Source organism: Corvus moneduloides, chromosome 9 (genome assembly GCF_009650955.1).
Source record: "Corvus moneduloides isolate bCorMon1 chromosome 9, bCorMon1.pri, whole genome shotgun sequence".
NCBI lineage: Eukaryota > Metazoa > Chordata > Aves > Passeriformes > Corvidae > Corvus > Corvus moneduloides.
The window spans coordinates 20,656,704-20,679,790 of record NC_045484.1 but is presented as its reverse complement, the minus strand read 5'-3'; the positions used below and the strand labels follow the sequence as shown (position 1 = coordinate 20,679,790).

The 23,087-nt window shown below is 39.4% G+C and overlaps 2 protein-coding genes across 23 annotated transcripts in view; one reads left to right on the top strand and one right to left on the bottom strand.

The window, feature by feature from the left end:
- NEXN (nexilin F-actin binding protein) lies at positions 1-23,087 on the top strand. 15 transcript variants are annotated; one of them, XM_032118496.1, is made up of 14 exons: positions 1-91; positions 7,345-7,426; positions 8,502-8,693; positions 8,835-8,916; positions 9,003-9,151; positions 10,531-10,572; positions 11,681-11,875; positions 11,955-12,128; positions 14,466-14,651; positions 18,562-18,762; positions 20,073-20,294; positions 21,379-21,564; positions 22,140-22,497; positions 22,606-23,087. In XM_032118496.1, exons 2-14 carry the CDS (start codon positions 7,400-7,402, stop codon positions 22,617-22,619), a joined length of 2,028 nt encoding a protein of 675 aa, XP_031974387.1. In that variant the 5' UTR covers positions 1-91; positions 7,345-7,399; the 3' UTR covers positions 22,620-23,087. The 15 variants fall into 15 exon arrangements, with proteins under 15 accessions (XP_031974387.1, XP_031974394.1, XP_031974389.1 ...); XM_032118498.1 differs by lacking the exon at positions 1-91 and adding an exon at positions 111-183; XM_032118500.1 differs by lacking the exon at positions 1-91 and adding an exon at positions 165-183 and having other exon boundaries at positions 7,349-7,426.
- Positions 7,825-23,087, bottom strand: part of FUBP1 (far upstream element binding protein 1) — a 39,469-nt gene continuing 24,206 nt past the window's right edge. For 6 of the 8 annotated variants that reach the window (XR_004241866.1, XR_004241867.1, XM_032118514.1 and 3 more), the window contains one exon: positions 12,991-13,937. Coding sequence is in view for 5 of the 8 variants with exons in the window: in XM_032118514.1 (XP_031974405.1) it covers positions 13,920-13,937 (18 nt within the window). In the remaining 3 variants the exon portion in view is untranslated. Of the gene's footprint in view, positions 8,623-12,219; positions 13,938-23,087 lie in introns of those variants that run through there. The other 2 variants (XR_004241865.1, XM_032118507.1) reach the window with 2 other exon arrangements.

Sequence of the window (23,087 nt, the reverse complement as noted above, 5' to 3'; positions counted from 1 at the left end):
CTCCCCGCTCCATCAGCGAACTGTCACATTACTATTATTAGTTGATCGCTCTCCATGTGCCATTAACCGACCCGGCACCGGACCGCCGTAGGTATAAAACCCCGCGGGCCGGCAGAGCCAGCGCAGCGGAGCGCTCCCTGCGTGCGGGGCCGGGGGGAGCGACGCGCCGGGGCTGCGGCGGCGGTGAGTGGGGCTGACCCGCGGCTGCCGGGCCGGGGCAGCCCCGCCGGTACCGGGCCGGGGAGCTCCGGGCCGTGGCCGGGAAAAGCCGCGGTGATCGGGAGCAGCGCGGGCAGGGCGATGGCGGGCGGCGGCTGCGGGCGGTGGGTCTCGGTGTCCCCCGTGCGTCCCGCGGAGCCCCCGCCCGCCGCTCGCCCGCTGCCCTGCGGCAGGGCCGGCGCGGCCAGGGACGCGCAGCAAAACGGCGGCTTCGCCGGCCCGGTTATTTATAGCTCGGTGCTGCTTCCAGCCCAAAATTAGCCTGTTGGCCGGGCTGCTGCCCGCGGGGAGGGGGGCTGGCTGGCTGGCTGCCCCCCCCACGCGGCCAACGAGGGGCCGGGCACGGCGCGCTGAGCCGCAGGGCCGGGGACGAGCCGGGCCGGGCCGGGCCAGCTGCCGCGGCGCGGGGCTCGCCTGGAATGCGGGCGCCGGGCGCGCGTCGCGACTTTTATGGAAAGTTGCAGCGGCGGAGCGGCGGCCGCAGCCAAGGGGCGCTCGGCAGCGCAGCCCGCCCGCCGCCGGAGCGCCCCGAGCCGCAGCGCGGGCAGCGCACAGGTAAGAGCAGCTCCGCCGCCGAGGGGCACAACGGGGCTCGGCCCCCCCCGCCCCGCTCCCCTCCCCGCCGCCGGCCCCGCTGCCCCGGCGTGCGGCGGGGCTGGGGATGGGGCTGGGGCCGCCTGCCCGGCCCCGCTGCCCGCGGCGCCCCTCGGCCGGACCCTCGGCGGGAGCGCCGTGTCCTCTCTCCGCCGGGAGCCGGGCGGCGGCGGGGAGGGCCCGGGAGGGGCAGCGCCCGGGGGCGGTGTAGCCGCAGGCGAGCGGGAGCGGTGCCGGCAGGGGCCGGGGCCGGGCGCTTGAGCAGCGGTTTAACCGAAGCCGCCGCCGCCCCGCTGAGGCGGCCCCGGGGACGCGGAGCCCGGGAGGGCCGTCCCGCCCTGGCGTGAGGGACCCGCGGTGGGTGATGTGCGGCTCATAAAAATTAGTTTAAAATCCCATAAATCCCCGATTTTCGTAAACCGCGTGTCGACATGCGGAGGAGTTCAGTTTTGTTGGTGTGGTCTTCAGCAGCGAGGGCACGCTGAGTGCGTCCATTGGTTCTGCTTCACCCTGAAGTGATGGCGGTAAAACAGAGTGGCTTGGAAGAAAATATTCGGCTTCTGGGACAGCTTGCAAACTATTTATTATCACGTTTGTTTTCGGTAAATAAGGGCTTCTTTTTAGCCAACAAATGTCGAAAAAAGCGTGTTTAATGAAGCATGTCAGAATTTCAAAGATTAATCAGAAAGTATGGTAGAAAACATAGTACTCAACCTTAGATCTCAGGTCTTAAGAGACATTAGATCTCCTAGAAAATTGTGCACTGAAATGAAATTATGAATTATAATTAGTCATAGGAGGGCCAACTGCATCAATTAAGGAGCATGCAGAAGTATGTGAATATGACTGGTATATGTAGAAAGCACAGTCTGGTGAACTATGAAAGCTGTGTAGATGGTTTAAGACATTAGTAAGGAATACTTGTGGTCAGACTGGCTGTGGGGAGGCAGTGGGGAAAGCTCCTGGCATTGGGAGAGCAGTGCAGGAGGCAATGGAAGTGACCCCTGCACCAAAGGCACCCATACCTGCTCAGGTGAAGGTGGTACACATGATCCAGCTTTTACAGGCATCAGCACCACCAGCACGGTGGGGTTGCTCAAGGGGAAGCAGCAGCGTATCTCTAGGAAGCCCTGGAGACCTCTCCTTTGTGGTGGAGGCAGAGCTCGGGCCATGACCACTCTGGGTGACCACCCTGGCTTCAGTCTGGGTTGGCCAAGAGCATTTCTGAGAAGAGGCAGAAAGGCTGTGTCCTGTCAGCAGGGAAGATACAAATTGCAATAGCGCCTCATGTCCAGTATTTGGATTACCTTGATCTTTGAAGTCCTGTCAGTGAAGTCAACAAAGCAAATGGTTCATCTTCAGCTGCCGTGACACAGCAGGGAATGGAGGAACTGTGGTGTGGGGCAGAATATACTGATTTTTGTCCTGGAGACCTCAGTTCACAATTTAATGCCACTTGCAATTAGGATCAGCAGGTACCATGGAACATGAAATCATGGGCCAGAAGATCCCAGCAGGACTTCCCCATTACCAGAGCAGTCTCTGAACTCCCACCACATTTGCTCTGGAGCCTGTGTACCCCATAATAGCATGTGAAGAGAGTAAGGAATCAACAGACCATTTGTACAGAGAAGGGTGATTACATTCTTTTAACAGTCGGGCTGAATGGCACTGTTGCATTAGGAGTGTTTATAGCTATATAAAACTTAGGCATCCTTCATAAGAAGTGTGTTTTTATAAATGACACCCTACCTGCAAGGACTGCTCTACAACAAAATGGGACTCTCAATAAATATTGAAGTGTGATAAATTCAAAGATTGAGGAAAATATTGTGTTCGAAATTAAATTATCTGGGTCACTTGTTGGTAAGCATTCTGGTCTTTAATTGTAAAGACTTAATGAAGGAAATACTAGTGAGTGGAAGTAGTTTTGCATTTTGTATTTATACAAACTGTGAAGTTTAGACAGCTGGTATTGATTGTCATAACTCACTGGCTTCAGTGGAGCTGATGGTTGATGCCAGCTCAGGATCTTCCCCTATGCATGATAATTTTAGTATCTCCTTCAGGATCTGTAATTTGGTACAACAACTGGTAGTGTCATTCCAGACCAGTTACAGGGAGGACATAAATGATGCCCATTTCCCCTCCTCTTTCCAGTTCTGTTTAATATTTTGTTAACTATTTCAATGCTGTGGACTGTTTGCCTCTCCTTGGTGCTTTGGCTGCAAGTAGTGAGTTTCCAACTCTCACAGTATGGTTTTCTTGTATAATGGAGTCTTCCCTGCAAGTAGATCACAAAGAGGAGACAGATGGTAAATGTAACTTAGACTGTGCCATGAAGGGCTTATTTATAACTCACAGTACCCAGTAGGAGAGCAGGGGGCCTCCTGAAAGGAGAAATCACAGAGGAACAGGACCTTTTTCTAAAGTCCTGACTTCATACTCCTATTGTAAAGAGTGGTGTTCAGTTCAGGGAAGTGCTGGTATTTTTTGTGTCTCATGTGAGGATGTTTATCATGCCCCTGAAAAACAAGAATATTTTAAAAGAAAGGGAATTTTATTATTTATGGGAAGGTTTTTTTTTAATCTGGTTAAAGCTGCACAACTTTTTTTGATCAATTGAGGACTCTGACCTGCTTTCAGAAATGGAAATTAATTAAATTTAAGGAGATGGATTTTGGGACTTGTGAGCCATCAAACTTTCTGTGTCCCCTGAATGGTTTTCTTTTTTGACTTTTTTTTGCCTGAAATAAAATTTTAGGGAGGCTGCATGAAAAGTTGAAAAAGTGCTATGATTGTAACAGGCCAAGACATATCAGAAGTGATCGCTTGTCTATTTACTGTAAATGAGTAAGATGTTTGAAAACAGTAATTTATCTTTTTACAGAATATTTCTAATCTGCTGCCTAGTGTCCTATGCATTACTGGTTTGTATTAAATTTTCACTTGAACTTAGAGATCCCTCTCTGCATTACAGCCAGTCAAGTCTAATGGCATTTTCTCTTCATTCCAATTCCAGAGGTACAACCATCGATCACTGGATGCAAGTCAAATTTTTCTTGAGGAGTGGACCTTGCAAAGGGGCCCTGTAGTCTGGTACTTTCAGTATAAACATTTTAACACCAGACCAACATTATCAATGATGTGTCATTTAATTGTAGGAAAGGTAAAATGTGGAGAGAAAAGAAATTACACTACCGTCAGGTGAATGCTGGATGTCAGATGAGACTGGGTGTGCAAAGGGTAACAAGCTGAACTCATTTTTTGGTCATGGTCATGTTCAAAATTATAGTCTGGGGTTTTTTTTGAGTGGGAAGCCTCAGTGAAGAGCTCTTACAGCTTCTGCTGAGGTATGTTGATGGTGGGAAATAAAAGATGAGACTGAATATTAAGATTGGACAGCTTTGTAATAGGAGAAATAGTTTCTGAAGTAAGAAACTAAACAGGAAGACTTGTGTTGTCTCAAAAAATAAGAATTGCTTTTATTAGTTGAACTCTGGGAAAATACAAAACAAGAATACATACATATATAAATGCACAACTTAAAAATATAACTAGTTCATCTAAAAGAGAATTAGTAGGTCAAGGTTTCTTGGGTTGGAAAATCTATTACTGCGTACTTTTGCAAAGCTATTGGCAGATGAAGAAGGCACTGTTCTTCCACGATTTGTAGGTGTCAGGACTTCTGATGTAGCCACTTGGGTTTTCTCAGCACCAATTCATTGACTGTGCTCCTCTCCTGATGGTGAGGCAGATACAAAGGAGCTTCAGTCCACAATGGTTTTTCCCGAAGCTGTGGCCACTCCCTCACAGACCCAACCCAAAACTCAAGGAGTGCTTCTTTTTTTCTTAAAGATTTTGTATCGTCTTTATCGGAAATGACTCATCTGCCCTGAGGGGTGCCTGAGGCAGGGTCCAGCTGCTGGTCCTGCTCAAGGTTTAGCGGCCATGGAGAGGGATGAAAGTGAAACATGGGTGGTATCATGTTTAGCAATGCGCTGGTGCTTTGTATCAATATCTTTTAGCATCAGAGGTGGAGGTAGGATGACCTGTAGAGGCAAAATGCCTTAGAGCCAGCTGGCTAACCTTCAAACATATTAAGAGTTAGTGATGCCAATGAACTGGAAAGCAGCCTAAAGTAATAGCAGATATGGCAATATTCCAAATGGCAGAAATATATCTGCCATCTTGAAGGCCCACAACCTGTTGGACTGGCACTATTTTGGAAGTTCAGACAGCAGGAATTTGCAAAGAAAATTTCTTCCAACATTCACACTTTTAGGGAAAATTTGAGATTTGTTATCCCACTGTTAAGAGGTTCAGGTAATTGGAGCTATCAGAAAGGTTCAAGACAAAGTCTTGACTCATGAATATAATCTTCTTACAATTAATTGCACGTAATAAACCAGACTTTGGAATAGTCAGTTTTCAAATGACTTTAGGATGTAGCCCTGTCTATGGGGGTACACTGCTGTGGTCAAGATTAGTGGTAACCTTACCTTGAGGTGTTGAGGTGAAACAGAATTTCTTGTGACAGATTATCTTTGAGTCTTCCTTCTCTGCTCCAGCCCCATGTCAAGGGTAAAAGGTCTCTATGTCCCAGGCTACTTCAGAGCAAGGATTGCACCAGCTCATGACAATCCTTTGTTTTCTGATGGGTTCCTGCAGTAAACCTTTGAGTCAGCTGCTGTTTGTAAAGTACAAGGCTAAAGGTTGCCAGCCCCAAGTAGGGAAGGAGCCATTAAAAGAACGGAGTAGCAAAAGAAGAGATCAGAGAACTGTCTCTAAGACCTGCTTATGAAAATACAGAAGTCAAAAGATTTTAAGTAGTTTTAAGGTTATACTGATCACAGTGGAGATTTTACTTATATGCATAGAAATCAGCTAAAGCTTATAAAGATGTGCAAATCCTGCACAGTGTACAAGTGTATGGTAAAGCCTATAGGGACCCTGAGGCTACAGAATGCTGATGCAATTACTTGCCTTTCTAGACTCCACACAATTCTAACATGCTATTGCTGACCTGAAACAATCTCAATAGGAACTGCCACTTAGTGATTATATGTTCATGTGTTCACAAGTGAGAAACTGAGATGCCTTGGATTCCTATCAGTCTACAAATGAGGGAGTGGTGTGGGGGTGGTGTGACTTTCCATACTAACTTGTTGAAAGGGAACACCAAAGTGCTCTCCAGAACATCCCTGTTGAAGCCAAATTTGAAGAGTTTAGAATTTGTAAATCAGGGCAAGCGTTGGCAGCTAAATGCTCTTGCTTCATATGTTGTGACTGCTTTCATTGGGAAAAACATCCCAAGATATCTTAGAATCCCATTCTATCTGCGAAGCTATAGCAGTGCTGGTGACCATTGGTGATGTTGGTGTATTTTTGAAGAGTTTACATGAAAACAACTCTTAATATTAATTATTTTTAAAACCACATAAATGTTTCTGTGTTCATAATCTGTTTGCAATTAAGAATTAGAGAATTTGAAGAGTAAGAGTTTAGCTTTCCATATCATGAAAATCCCTGACTTCAGTTCCTCTAAACGACAAGTGAGAAGTCCCTTCCAGTGGTAAGCTACTTTTGCAGCATTTTTCCTTCGAATCTTTGAGCCCTTATTTTTACCATGTTTGGCACACTGAGTTTTTAGGCTTTCCTGGGACTCAGAGGATCGATACAATACGGACAGCAGTAGCACTGGAGTCATGTCATGATTTCCTTCCTCTCACAAGCTCTGATAGATCTGAAGTTTAAAAGAAAAGAAAAAAGAAGAAAAAGTGCCTTTCTGTTAGTTTCCTAGTAAAGAGTGTACTTTAAAATTTCTAACAATTTTCCTTTAAAAAATGCTATGCAATTTCCAGATCACAAATTATATAAATACTTTATCTGTATGTGGCTTACCTATCCCATTTCATAGTTTTTAGCACTACTTTTCCCCGGAGAACAGCCCTCGGGGAAGGGAAAGCATTACTTTGTAGCCGTGCGTTGGGTGAAGGGCAGAGCCTTGCCGCGGGCCGGAGATGCGGCTGCGGCAGTGACACGCAGGTGGCTCCCCCGGCCCATCTCTCCTCCTGCAGCCGCACAAGGGCGAAGCAGCAGCGCGGGGAGGCCGGGGGCTCCTGGCCTGAGCTCTGGCAAAGCTCCGGCAGTCGCAGCCCCGGCTCACAGCTCGGCCCGGAGCTGCGGGGACATTCCTTCTGCTGCCCTGAGCACCGGGAACAGCAGTTTTGCAACAACCAGCCAGGGCAGCCAGAGTTTGGCTCCAAGTTGTTAGTTTTTTTAAATAGAAATTAAAACCCAATACCTAGGACTATACAGAGGAGTTATGAGCATGAATAGTGAATCATAAGCTTGTTCTTTTAATTACTGTGGCATACTTAGAACCTATTCATGTCTTCAAAAGCCTCAGAGGACCAAGTGAAATTGTGATACATCAATTTCAGCCTATGCAAACTTATTTACAGGAAGATGGTTAAAGCATCATTTAAAAGGAAAAGAAAGGAATATAATGACAACTGTTTCTTTCAGGTAGAAACTGAAAGCCATCTTAAACACACCAGGTGCAGAGCACAATACAGTAACCATGAATGACATTGCACAGAAAACTGAGGTATGTACCAATTTTAAAGTAATCAAGGCAATGTAATAATTTACAACTGATGCTTGCAAAAATAAGAATTAGAAATAATTGTAATAGACAATTATTCTGGAAGTCTGCTGGTATTGCCACTATTTTTAGACAATGAAAGGGGACTTGTAAGTAGCGTAAGATTGATGGAATATGTGAATTATGTTCTTATTAGAAAAACATGGAGGAGGAGGGCAAAATAAAGGCAACGAAATATGAAGAAGCTTTAAATGTTGGTGGCGAAATTCTGGGTAACATTTGCATGATTCTAAAATGTAAATATACAAGGCTACTTTCTTCTTCTATATAGACTTACTGAGTAGCAGGAACAAAAACTTCTGGTGTAGGTGGAAAAATATGAAACATGGAACGTTTTTAGCCAGTTTTCTCAGTATTACTTTATTGAGAACATTCCCGTTGTCATCACTGTAAAAAGAGAAAACTTCACAGTAGTTCTGAAAGCGGGAACCTTTGGTGTTTGGACACCCACAGAGTAATCACTGGCAAAGCAGTGTCCATTTGTTATATCAGCATCAGAGCCCTGATAGTCCAGTGATCTTTGCACTTCGTAACATAAAATCACTGGGCTTCTGGTTTTCTCTAAATAGTAAAAAAGTAAGCATATAATGTATTGGAAGTTTTAACTTAAGAAATATTACTGCTTATTTAAAAACTACAGATGGCTGGTGACGTGTTGCAGAAAAACTCCCATACATATTGTATTATACATCTATGTCTTTATATCTCTTTTAAATGTTAGGGGCAGAGAATCTCTTTGGTGTTTGCTTAAGATTGAAAGCAACAATATAAATCTGTATCTAATTTAATAGTTTAATATAATGCTGAATATTGTTTTGGATATTTTAGTATTTATGACTGTTTATGAACAAATACAATGATGCTTAACTGATGATGGCTTGTGGCACAAAGTTCAAAATATCAATTGCATTTCTGGTTTATGTTCTTACATTCTTTCTAATCCAGCTATCAGATTATTTCTATCCATCTGTTTCAACTTTCTTTTTCTTATCTTCATTTCTTCTATATCTTCACCAAGATTCTGCTTTCTTCATCTAAACCCGTCCAAAAGTCCTATGTGCCCAAGCTTCACAAGGGTGATGTAAAGGATAAATTTGAAGCTATGCAGAAAGCAAGGGAAGAAAGAAATCAAAGGAGATCTAGAGATGAAAAGCAAAGAAGAAAAGAACAATATGTTAGAGAGAGAGAATGGAACAGGAGAAAGCAGGAGGTTATTTTCTTTGCTAATATTTTATGTTATTTTAATACTTAATATTATATCCGAAAATCTATTTACATTATTTTAAGACAGTAATATTGGGGTTTCATTTAAGTTATAAAGACGGTTTTCTTTCTGTGTTTCATCAACTAGATGAAAGAACTGCTTGGATCTGATGAAGACGATGACACCAAACTATCTAAAATAGAAAAGGGTTATGTTCCAAAGCTAATAGGTAAGAGAGGCCTGACTTTCAAGGCCACAGAGTTCACTGGGTAAGTATGAGATGGAACTGCTCAGCTGTGCATTTCATGTCCACAGGAACTGTTAAAGGCAAGTTTGAAGAAATGGAGAAGCAAAGGCAAGAAGAAGAAAGAAAAAGAACGGAAGAAGAAAGAAAGCGCAGAATTGAACAAGATATGATTGAGAAAAGAAAAATTCAAAGAGAATTAGCAAAAAAGGCACAGGAGGTACGTTCATCTGATCACAACAGGCAGGATGTAATTACAAAAAACGTGAAAAATGTTTTGTATTGATCAGAAAGATTAGACCTTAAGATTTCTGATAGTAGTGATTTCCATGATTTACATGGGAGATGCTCAGTGGGGTGGAAGTGAGCTATAATGTTCAGAGAGTCTTCATTTCTTTACAGTACCAAATTTCTTTTAAGCTCTAAAATTGAGTTACAGATGAAACTGGGCAGGCATAAACCTGGTAGGAACCAGGCACAAATTTTGTTGTCATATGCATGTGAGTTTACTAAATTAATTTGAAAATGTTTCTTGGATTTTATCAACTCTTACTTTAGACAACCTTTGCTTATAAATTAGTGAATACAGTTCAGTGATACATGAACTAAGGCAAGCAAGAAGTAGTAGAAAATGCCACTGGCAGGCAAAAATGAGAAGACACTAATGCAGTACTAATGCAGTAAAAATCATAAATCATGAAGATCCAGATCATGTTTTATTCCTTTGCCATTTTGTGAATCATCATTGCATATATATATATATATATATATATATATATGAACAGACTCCCAACTTTCATTGATGCCAGTAAAGCAAATTCTGTCTTTTGTAGAATTTTGTGAATGGATATCAAACTTAATTCCTTTTGCAAGTTTTCTTCAGTGCTGCAAATACTACAGTAAGAGTAAACATTTAAATGACAGACTAAATACACAGGCAAATTTCTATTTAACCAAATTATAGTAGTACTTCATTCAGGTGTGAATTTGTTGTAAGAAATGAAAAACAGTGCTATAGGAGAAGTCAGTTCTTGGACAGTGTTTTCTACTAGAATTTCTAACATTGTTAAAACTGTACTTTAATTGGCATTGCATCTAGCATGTATTTAACCTAACCTGCAAGGCAGAAGTACATACACATAGAATTTTTAAAACCGTGTGAGTTTTAGACCATAACATAGACACACCATAGGAAGTAAGCACAGCATTAGGCTTTTTTCAGAAGTTGAGGGGAAGACAATGTCACTTGAATCAGAAATAATCAATACCTTTGCTTTAGATTTTTTTAAAACATTTCTTTTTTTTACACAATTCTGCAATATTTAAATGAAGAATGGACAACTCAAGTACTGTTCTTGGTTCAACACTGTGTTGGGAATGCTTTAGCAGACTTTGTGTGGGATGTTTTATGTCTTGTTGCCTCCTCCTCGACAAGCTGACCTATCTGAAGTATTCCAACAGAGGTTCTGTCATTACCATCTCTGTGAATTTACGTGCTACATACATATCACTGATACAAAAAGCATTTCCAGTTCTATGCTTGCAACTCTAAGGCAAAGAGCCAAATTAATGTAATCCTATGAAATTCTCATTTAATAGATTGATGACTTTAACAATACGGGAACTGAATCAGCAGCTGAGGTAATCAGATTTTTTTAAAGAAATGTTCACCTACATTTTTATTCACTTTGTTTTATTATTGTAATTTGGGTTGGGAAAACTTAGAAAACAGCACATAAATACCTAATTAAAGTTCAACCAAGGAGCTAACAAATTTTTAATGTTTATGGAACTATATCTGTACTTGAAATCAGTATCTTGAAGTCTGAAACAGAGCCTGGACTATGAATACTTTGTGGTTAGTTAAAAACATCTAAAATGTAAATATTCAAAGCCACCAGAATTATTTGATATCTGTTGAGAATGATACTTTTAAGTCCTCTGGCTTTGCAAAGAATTATCTTAAAAGCTCTTTGCCTTAAACTTGAAATTAAAGGGGGATTCTGACAATATGCAGATGTTTAAACACCTCACTCAGTAACCTTTTTAATTTTTTTACTAATTTACCATATGGGTTTTAAGTCTTGCAAATAAATGTTCAATTTCAAAAGCTGGGACCAAAGGTCCTATTATCTTTCACTAACACAAGAAAATCACACTCCTACTACAGTTTTGGAAAGAAAAAACCTAAACCCCCAATTTCATCCAGTTTTAACAGTATGAAAAAATATGGGTAAAATATATTTTGGCAAATAAGTTGTAAAAATAGATGTGAAGCAGCAACATCCTTCAAAAAACAATTACTCTACCTGACAAATTGTATATTAGAAATTAAAAATTATATATTTCTCTATTGAAGTATTGGCTTATTCCAGCCGCAGTTTATTATCATTTACATAATAAATGTAAAGACTGGAAGTAGAGTGTGGTTACAATTGCTGTCTATTCAAAGTTGTTCTTTTCCAAACCTTGAGTTCTTATAGCTAACTGTTAATGAAAATCTATAAAGAAGTCAAGGAATTTGCCAGCAGTTATGTTTAAAATATAATTCAGTCTTGATACTCTTCAGCTATTAGAAGAAAACTAGTGACTGCCACAGGCAGATAGATTTATTCTTGTGGTTAATACTCAACACAAGTAAATCTTTTGGAAGCTTTGTGCACACAGGTTAAAACATCAATTTCATTAAGAAATGAGTTTATCTAGAAGTCAAGTTTCATGAAAATATAATAAATATCTTTTTGGACAGGAAGGGGATGATTCACTGCTAGTTACAGTAGTGCCTGTAAAAAGCACCAGGACACCTGGGAAGACGAAAATAAACTCTGAGAACACAGGGAAGGAGAGAGCAGAACAAAGACAGACACAGGATGAAGAGATGAAGCTAAAATATGAGGAACAAAACCAATTCCTTAAGGAATCCAAGTGCCTTTCATTTGTCAAGGTAAACCAGTCATCCACAACCACCTATATAATAGATATTTATTGGCTTAAGATACGACCATTTCATTTTTCTTACACAGGGTGAAAATGAAAACAGTGAAACTCAAGAGCCTCTGTCTCCTGGTAAGCTGAAAGTCACATTTGAAGAACTGGAAAGACAAAGACAGGAGCATCAAAGGCGGCAAGCAGAGGAAGAAGCAAGGCAGCGTTTGGAAGAGGAAAAACGGGCCTTTGAAGAAGCCAGACAGCGAATGGTAAGTCCAAGTTATGCTCATGTTGGTACAGAATTTGCACATAGGATATGCTTTTGCTTTCTTTCCTGTATGGGATTTTTCATTTTTCTTATTCCTTAACTTTATTTCCAACTGTTAAGAGTCCAAAAATGAATTGTTGAAAGACATTTTTGACCTGTGCTCTAACTCAGTAACCACACTGGCATAATACTTTAGAGATTCTTTCAGTAAACCCAAGAAATACAGGTGTTTTGATTTTGTCAGCAACGTAGTAGGTTTTCTATCTACACTCTCTAATATCTTAAGCTATAAGCCTTCAAGGAGATGAGTAGCTGGCTGTTTTGTTCTGAAGTAGTGCTGCAGGTGGTTCAGTAACCAGTTTTTGATGCAAATGTTCCATAGTAACAGAATGCTATTTCTTATCCCCATACTTATTTGTAAATGTGATAAAGATATACATCAATTACAACTCTCCTCTTATGAAGAAAGGCTAAAAAAGATCAGCTCTCTTGTATGTACTGACATAAACAACAACATACTATAAATTACTAGATAAAGTCCCCCCAGTTGTCAGAAATGCAGCTCACAGATCCTGTTTTATATTACTTGGAAAACTGCCTCCATATGTGTTCTTTATCATAAGTCAGAGCTGTATTAGATCAGCTATAAAAAGACCTCACTATAGTTTGTTCTTTGATCATACTGAAGGAATCATACACTTTGTATTAACCTAAGATAACCAGATAGTTTAGTTCTGTATTTCCTCACTTTACCATACTCCAGTTCCAATAGCGTTTTTGAAGTATTTGAATACTTTTCCCCTGTTCAGTCATGATCACTATGACTTTGTTAATTCACATACAAAATTCACATACAAACAAGATTAACAAGAAATGAGATTTTAATCTTACATAAAAACTTGGAAAATATTATTTATAGGAATTTGCTAGCTTCAACAGAGTATAATTATGCATGAACAGTCTTGGAAAAACAGCTCTAGATGACTGTTTTGATTATATTTCAAAAACATTCAAAACATTTATATTCTACAGAAACAAACCAAACCAACACCACAGAACTTCTAGAAAGCTGAAACAAACGAATTCCCAAGTGGTCCATATTGAGAGAGTTCTAGGTTTAGGCAGATGCCCAAATTGTTTACTTCTTCATCTCCACCTCCAATAAATCACTGTTGTTTCACACCAATAACTTTGCCATTATGTCAATAATGCACTTTTTTCCTTTTTGTTTGGGGTCGGGCAAAGGATTCTAGTGAAGTAGAAGAGGGAAGAAACTGAAGGAGAGTGAACTTCATGAAGTCACTTAGGTGTTCTAACTGAACATTAGTTCACATCTCTCTTCCTTATGTTAATGCATTTATTTATCAAGTAATGTGAAATAATGTACAAATTCTCCACATCAAAAGAAATTTTCTAACATGCAGCTGTACTTGTCGACCAGTGGCTGTCAAAATTTGAAGTAAACATTTTTCTTAAGAATTCAGCAGTTAATTTTCTTCAATTCTTTAATTTTTTTCCCTTATGAATTTCAAATAAAATAAAAGATTTCTCTAATTCCCTAATGGGCTACCCCACCTACCAGTCCCAGGGCTGCTGACAGTATAGAGATCTGGATTATCAGTACTCTGACAGTTCCCAGTCTACTTCCTCCACTAACAGATAAAGTACTCTGGGATGTCCTCTGAAAGGGGTTCTTGATTGCAGTTTGCAAACCACAGGCTTCTCTTAGCAGGTGAGTGTTCACTGGACAGAAGCTATAGTGAAGAGATCAGAGTATCTCAATTCCTTTCCTTCAGTGATGATTAAATGTCTAAAAGGAAAAGAAACAAAAATCTCAGTCTGGAATAACAGCAAAATACTAATTGATTCAGTTTTGCTATAAGACTCTACAGCATTTCTTTAACTGGTGCACTGATGAAAACAATTTCTATACAAACAAAAAGACTTGATGGTATAAATGTCTATGAAAGTGATGTAAATGAAGTGAATAGAGAGTGATTTACAGTAAATGATCCAACAATGAGACCATAAAGTATGTACTTAATTGTCCAGCCTCTTCCTGATAACACATTTTTCTTTGAATTACACACTCAACAGATTTTTTAAAATTATAAAAGCTGCATGTAGGACACTGAAAATTTCTTTTTTCCCCGCCCAGCTAAAACAAAGATTAAAATGTTTCTCATAGGAACCTAACTCTTGATACATTTTTTTTCCCCCAAGGAGAAAGCAGTATTTATAAAAGATCAGAAAGGAATAGAGTATTTATTTACTGTAAAGGATATCTTTTTGTTCGGGTAAATGCTTTTTATGTTTTCCTCTCCCTATTCTCCTTAAGATAAATGAAGGTGGTGATGAAGAATCTGAAAACGCTGTTAAAGAATTCCGCCCTGGTAAACTCAGACTCAGTTTTGAGGAGATAGAAAGACAGAGGAGAGAAGAGGAAAAGAGGAAAGCAGAAGAGGATGCACGACGACGCATAGAAGAGGAGAAAAGAGCATTTGCTGAAGCAAGGAAGAACATGGTATGGTATTTTGGTTTAGCACAAACTTTAATTTTTACCTAAATCGCAAACTGGAAAGAAGCTGGGAAAAAGCTTTAAATAAAGGTTAGGAATACATGCTTCCACTCCTTCATTAATTAGTTCACCTTACTATTTATTAGAAGGTAATAGGGTAAACTACCCAAAATCATCAGAGAACAATCCCTCCTCACAGAAAGCCTAGAGAGAATTTCAGATAATTTAGTCAAAACCAGGTATTATATCCAGTGAGTATTACTATGCTAGATGAAACAAACTTGGGAAGTGAAACGTTTTCACAAGAAGGGTTTGTTGGTTCGGATTTTTCTGGGAGAGCAAATTCTTTTATATCTCCATGTTTATCTCCCTACCTTTAGACAGTGTCCACCAATCATCTCTCACTGCTAAATCACAATTAATGGCATAGTAGAAAAATGCTCACTGCAAGTACAAATCTGCAAGTACAATGCTCACTGCAAGAGCCACAAATCTGTGGCTCTTTAGGGAGGAAAAATTAAGAAGGTTGAACCCAGCTCCTTGATGTTTTTAATGCTTGTTCAGAGAAAAACAAAAAATAACTTGTGGTGTTTACCATTAGAACACTTTGCAATACTATCTTCCCTTGACAAATACAGATTTCTGTCATATGCAAGGACTTCTAAAGTGTGAGTTAGGATTGTACTGGAGACAAATTTTCAGGGGCTTAGGACTCACATACACTACCTGAAAGCAGAGAAAGATGCCCAGTTTCAGAGGGTGGCAACTATTATTTATATTTAAAAAAAAAACAGCCACAGTGCTTTAAACTGTGGTCTTCATACTTACTCCAACCCCTCCAAGATTCAGCAGGCTTTTGGGTATAAGCCAGTTACTTCTTGGTGGACATCAGCAAATACAGTATTAAATGACACAAATATAAACTAGAACTAAGTAGTGCTTGTTTCAAAAGGCAAGGCAGGATGTGCCAATCTAGAACTGTGGAATAACCCAGTCATCTGGTAGCATCTCTCTCCATTGCCCTCTGTGATTGAATTGGGAAAGACCAACTGCATGCCCAATAACATTTTCTTAATCACTCAAAGCAATACTTGTGAGCGAGATGAAAACTTTGTATGAGTACTCATATTGCTGGCAGGGCTCCCTCTGCCTGGAAATTGGGCCAAAGATAAGACCTGTTTGCTGAAAGACTACCTAGAGAAGCTACAATATAAATTTAGTTTTATACTGTACAGAAAAATAGTGTCTGTCTGTATCTCCAAAGAAAGAAAATAGAACCTAAAAACATTTAAAAATACCCCCAAAACAAAAGAATACTACTGGAGACTTCTGCCACTACAATTTTTATGAAAAGGCAGTAGAGCACTAAAGGAAGCACAGAAAGTATGTGCTGCTTCTGTTTTTTCCTGCTTTCTTGAGAAAGTCTTTTTTGGCCTCAGTGTAGCAAGAAACTAAACTCAACTGTCCAGGAAAGAAACAGGGTTCAATCCATCAGATGCAGCACAGAGACTGTGACTACTCTACCTGCAGACAGTGAAAGTGGCTTGTAATTGAAAAAATTACTGAAATACATTTTCAGCATTTATGTACTTGAAAGTTCTCTGTTAAGTAGCATCCTGAATACAAATACTACATTTTCTACTACTTGTAACAGTTTTCCTTATTTTCCATGGCTACAAAATGTAGCAGCAATGCAGATATGTCCTAAAATGTTTAAAAATGTAATAGTCCTCTCTTTTAAAGACAGTAAAAAATGTACATTAAGCTGTTATTCTAGGAACTTTTTACTGTTCCTTCATTTTAATTTAGTTTTGGAAGTATACACACAGAGAAATGGTAGTATTGTGGCTGGAAAACACAAATGCCACCTCTTTTGGATCTCCCTATTTCACACTTCCTTGTGCTATTTCCATGCTCCCCAGGACTAGTGTGATCACTTTTACACTGATGCAATCATCTTTCGTCCCCAACAGTACTTTTCTAATAGAGACTGCAAAAACAACCTGTCTTAGCACAAATAAAAAAAATTATTTCCCCGTTTGCCCTCTGAATATTTGCTGACTGTGTTGCAAACCATGGTTGTTACAGGAATAGTTCTCACAACCAACCATTTCCACTTTGCAGGAAAAAAAAGCATGGCTAAAATATTTACCGACCTAATCACAGGGGTTTTGTACATCACACAACTCAGCTGAATCTTTGGGTTTTTAGCCAGGGAGAAGGTGGCTCACTGTCTTTTCATAACTAAGTCAGAAATACAGAGACAGCTGCTAGTGCTTGCTCACAAGCACAGCTTTCAAGCACTTATGGGCAAATTCTGAATTGATGCTTTTCCTGGTCACTCAGGTTCAGTATGTTCTTGAAGTGATGAGCTCATGAACTAATGCATCACCAGCAAGAGCCTTTCATGTTTCTTTGCTAACTTAGTGACAGGTAGCTTCTAAAAACCATGCAGCATCACTAAAGTTTTCACTTCAGGAAAGAGTTTACAGCTTTCTTTTTTGACTTCACTTCTCCACAACACAATTTCAACAAATATGCTCGTATTACACAAAACAGATGAAGAATGGAAGGAATGGTGGTGCTGAAGTCTAATTGTAAGCTTACTCAGAGGGAAAATCTGAGTTACAGCTGTAGTGAATAGAATTTGAGTGCAATTGGGCTAAAAAACTACTGAAAGAACTATGGCAAATAAAGATATGGGCCAAAGTAAGTCAAGAGGGTGGTATGAACCAAGATGACACCAATAGCACTAAAAAGTGTGGGTTACAATGGCAGTAAGTAGCAATAAATAAATAGTAGTGCCAAATGTCTATTTTCTGTCCCTTTATAGTCAGAACACTTTCTCAAATGGAAATGCTGCCCCTTTAATTACTTCAGCATTCAACTGATTACTGCTGTTGGAAATGCCTACAACTTAGGGCACATTGAGCTTTTCCAGGTTTGCCACAAGGCTTTTCAAACATGATTAAATAGTGCCATAAGCCGTATCACCCTCCTGATCAGTACACTTCACCTTTACCTACAGAACATTCCTGTTGAGACAATCTCTGTTAATAAGTTTATATAGTTACATGCACAAACATACATTAATTTAAGTTTTATCACAAACTTACTTTAAAAATTCCTGCATAACTCACTGTCACTACTGGCTGCTTTTGTAGTTTTGAGCTTCGTATTTTAGTACTTCAACACATTCCATCTGATAAAATACTAGTTCTTATACTTCCTGCTTTGGAAGTAATGAAAACTGCCTTTCCTAGGCCCTACTATCTTATGAATTACTCTAAAAGATAGGCCAGCTGCTCCTAATGCCAACCAAGCCTAACCCTGCTCTGAAGCCAGACAAGGATAGCGAAAGGAGGAAACCCTTGCAGGTGGGTGTATAAACCAATAAACTGACCACAAAACTTAGCATAACAATTTGTGCACAAAGAAGAGCTTCTTCTGAACGTTCTGTTCAGTTATCCTTAATGGGAATACTAATACTGCTTTAGAACAGGAATGTAATTCAGAATGCTTAAAAAAAGATTACAGATAAATGTACTTCAGCATTAAGAGCAATGACATTTTAACACAAACATTTTGTCTAATGATAGTCTGAAGTAAACAAGAATGAATTGCTTCAGGTCCTAAAGGTCCATTTAGAGGGCATCCTCCCACGCAGAGGGAAAATACCGCTTTTTAAAAAACCACCTTCATCTTCATTATAAAAGTTTAGCATTTAGTTAAAGTCAAACACAACCCCCCCCAAATCACTCCCTCCCACAACATTAGAGGAATACCCACATTGGCACAGTGCATCTTTCTGTACTGGAGCAGATGTAACAAAGCAGTCCCTTATCTTTAAGTACCAGAAGTGTCTGAATAGTGCTGTGATTTCATCACAGATATAATTAATGCTCTGAACTTCCAGCAGGTGCTGGATGATGAATCACCAGGAATGTTTAAAACCTTTTCTCAAGAATCTCTCATACCTGGTAAACTGGAAATTAATTTTGAGGAGTTGCTGAGACAAAAAATGGAAGAAGAAAAGAGGCGCACAGAAGAAGAGCGTAGGCAAAAGTTGGAAATGGAAAGGCAAGAATTTCAACAGCTGAGACAAGAAATGGGACAGGTTTGTACATCAAACGATACGTTAAGCATGCTCTGAATAAAAATAAAATAGATCAGTTTATTACTAAAATCTCAAAGTTTGAGACTGTAAATAAAAATTCCTTTAAAAGGAATTTTAAATTAATACAGTCAACATTATGAAAAAGGAAAAGAAAAATAGAAAGCCTTACTTTTAAAACATTGTATATAAGGATATTTTTATCACTAATCTACCAGGAAAATGTGTTTATCCCTTGCCACCTTAGAAGTAACTACAGTTACAAATGTGTAACTTGGTTTTGCAGTAATTTCTGAAAATTCTGGAGTATTACTAAAATGATTAGATAGTATTTATGATATTGGGATAACAGAAATACCTAGTTCCCAAAAGACAGTACAAAAATAAAAGTAGGAAAGTGAAAAATTCTTGCTTTTCTACAGGGAAATACTGTGCTATCTAATGAGAAAAGAAGTACAATGTGCTCAACTTTTTTATGATTGGTATCAAGGGTTTGAAGACTGTCACAGATGATTTTAAAAATCACACACAAAATCTGCTTTACATCCCCAATGTTCAAAACATCACATTCATGAACTCTACACTTCAGTTTGGCTGTGGGTGGCAATTCTTTATTATTCCCTTTTGAATGTTAAGGAACTGCATTAATTTATTATGTTTGTTGCAAAGCTTGAGCAAGTAATAAAGTCTCTAGCTTGTGATGTTCTCAAGTAATCCTGGGGAAGCAGGGACAGGGACATCCAGCTAAAATGCATGTACATCTTTACAATCAGTCAGAGGTCATAAAAGGAGGGAGAAAAATATCAGTAATTTTAACTTCAGATGTGGTTTGACTGCAGGACCCACAACTGCCCTTTCTTTTCCAGCCACGACATCCTGAAATGTCATTTACTTTTTATTGAATTAAAAAAAGATTTAAAAGGCAGTATTTTTTTATTTAACAAAACAGCTGTATTTTAGAGGATTACTTCATATTGCAAGTAAATAGAAGTGAATTCTGTATTCTGGGTAAGCAAGTTTTTTGTATTGGTCAGTGTCTGGTTTTCTGAGTCTGCGAAGGGCAGTTTATTGACAGCCACCCTTGAACAAAGGGCATATTCAAGCAAGATACTTTAAACTCTATCTAGTTATGATACAAACACATTCATCATGAGATAGCAAGGAAAAAATAAATTAGAGGGGAAAGGTCTCTGTACTGATTTCAAATAACTAAGAGAACTGTAATGTATTGAATTATACCATCTGTGGGGAGAACAGGTAATAAAAATAACGAGGGCATTTTCCATCTTAAACATTCTATAATTTCTTAACAGCTGGAAGAAGAGTCTGAAACTTTTGAGCTAAGCAAAGAATATGAAGAATTAATGAAGCTAAAAAGAAGCGGTTCTATTCAGGCAAAGAACTTAAAAAGCAAGTTTGAAAAAATAGGACAATTGTCTCAAGAAGAAATACAGAAGAAGATTGAAGAAGAGCGAGCAAAGAGAAGAGCAATGGATGAAGAAATAAGAGAAAGGGAAGCTGAAAAATTTCAAGAGGTAAGTTCCATTCTGTGTATGTTAATGATACACTTAACCAGCTCATTAATGATCCAGGACAGCACACTAATGATCCAGGAGTAGGCAATGCTGCTGCTTTCATCAAATTTTGCTGTTTCCAAAATTATGTTTTCCCTTCTTTCCTCTTCCCTCCTTTGGATGCTTAAGGATATCACACCTCAGCATCCCTAAAAGAAACAGCACCAGTTTATTATCAGTCACTGGTCAAGCAGAGATCTGCTTTTCTGCTCAAAGCCCTCAATTCAGCATCTTAATCTGAAACCTGCCAGTCTGAGGGTTTAAAACATCTGTATCTGAGAATTACCTATTAATCATCACTTGAATTGCTTCTCCTTCTGAAGTCCTAATTCATTCTCTACTGCATGAATTGAATAAAAAATTCAATTACCAAACTCAAACGATATCATTTGAAGATCAAGTCTCTGTCATGTATACTCATTCCCTACACTTCAGACGAGAACCTTGAGTTTTTCAGAGGGGAAACCCCAAGAAATGGAGCTGTCAGTGTAGCCCATCGACAAATTGGCCTGTGATCCACGAGCCCAGTGTGAACTTTTGTAGACGGAGCATAAAATTTTAACGGTACCAAGCCTGATCTGAGCCCCATTCTGGCTCTTTTCCACAACAGTCAGTTCAGCATCAGCTCAAAGCCTGTCCTATTTTTGAGCTTTTAACTTAGTGATTGACACGAATTGTTTTCATGAGGTCAACCATGTTAGGTGTTGAACCTATGCTCATATCAATGGCATAAAACTCCAGTCACTGAGGATTTACAATTGCCAGGAAGTGCTCAATTTCTAGATCAATAAAACTTTAGGAATATTTTTTTTACCTATGATTTGTGAAATTCTTTTGCCAAAATCTTGTCCTATCCCTGAGATGAACTATTACGAGACTTACCCTACACTCATTAAACAAACTTCTGAAAAAACCCCACGTTTCTGTGTAGCTTTGCTCAGTTAAAAAAACCTCTGGGAACACAAAACTAGTTTTATTATCATATATATGATAAAGGTAATAAGTAACAGTTAAGTCCTGTTTCTAATTATTTTTTTCCCCCAAGGATGATGACGTAGACGTGACACCAGCCAAGAAATCTGAGGCTCCATTTACTCACAAAGTAAACATGAAGGCTCGTTTTGAGCAAATGGCAAGAGCCAGAGAAGAAGAGGAGCAGAGGAGGATTGAGGAACAGAAATTACTACGCATGCAGTTTGAACAAAAAGAAATTGACGCAGCATTACAGAAGGTATAAATTGCAAAATAATATTCTCCAGTCGTAAGTGTCATTTAACTTAGCTTACCACTGTTGGCAACACTACCAGATACAAAAAGGAATGTTTTACTCCTTCTAGCAGGTGCTAGGAATTGTTGCAATAATATAAAATTGCTTTTGGTGTTTTCACATACTCCCCATAATAAGAAGGAATGGTTTGGGTTGAAGGAACCTTAAAGATCATCTACATCCCCTGATGTAGCCAGGGACACCTCCCATTAGATCAGGTTGCTCAAAGCTCCATCCAACCTGGCCTGAACACTTGCAGAAGAGTATGAGACACTGCGAAGAAAGGTCATGTCATCCCTTGAATAACGTGAAGATGGAATTGACATTCATGCCTGTATTCTACACTAACATTCCAGCCTCATTAAAATGCATTTTACTGTCTGTGGCATATCCAGATTGGGTGCATTGTTACATAGTGAGGACAGATGTGGAATTTCCCCTTCTCAGAAACACAGTAACTTGTAATCAAGTATGTTATCACTAGCAGTCATAGTGCTATTGCCACTTTATATGCTCTAAATCAACTTATTTTAAAACAGAAAAGGGAAGAGGAAGAAGAAGAAGAGGGAAGCATTCTTAATGGTTCTACTTGTGAAGATGAGGATCAAGCTCGATCTGGAGCTCCTTGGTTCAAGAAGTCACTGAAAAACACATCAGTAGTTGATGGCGAGCCAGTGAGATTTACAGTTAAAATTACTGGAGAACCAAAACCTGAAGTTACATGGTGGTTTGAAGGGGAAATGTTGCAGGACTCTGAGGACTATCAATACATTGAAAGAGGAGAAACCTACTGCCTTTACTTGCCAGAAACCTTCCCAGAAGATGAAGGAGAATATATGTGTAAAGCAGTCAACAACAGAGGCTCAGCTGCTAGCACCTGTATTCTCACCATTGAAAGTAAGAGCTAGCATTTTAATTTGCTTAATTCCCAAATAGTCTTCTTGCATCTTTCCTGTTATGAAAATCTAACTACCTGTCTCTCTTAACCCTTTTTCTGTCTCCTAGCTGATGACTACTAATGCTCTACTTTAGCTGGAATCTTTCTTCCCCTCAACTTTCTTACTGCATTATCTCTTTCTCTGATGGGGCCAACTAAAGAAAGCAAGGATGTGCATTGATTTGTCATTCCTGCATCAGATAAGAACACCCTTCAAATTGTGAGAGTTCCCTACTCAATGCAAAAATTAGTATCAAAGGCTAAAAAGAAGAAATCAATGTATGAAAGATCAACTAAAGGAAAAAGCTGAATTACCATAGTGCTCCAGCATTTGAAGACCAACTGTTGTGTAACAGAATAAAGCTGAATACATGATCTGGAAACTTGTGTAGTAGTGTCAATCTACTGGTGTATCTTGCATGAGCACTGAATATTTAAGCTGTTTTACTTTATCCCAGAGGCGCTGAACTGGCAAAGGAAATACTTATTGATGATTTTCAAAAACCCAAGTGTACTATTTTTGAAGAATAAAAGATGACATAACTGCTCA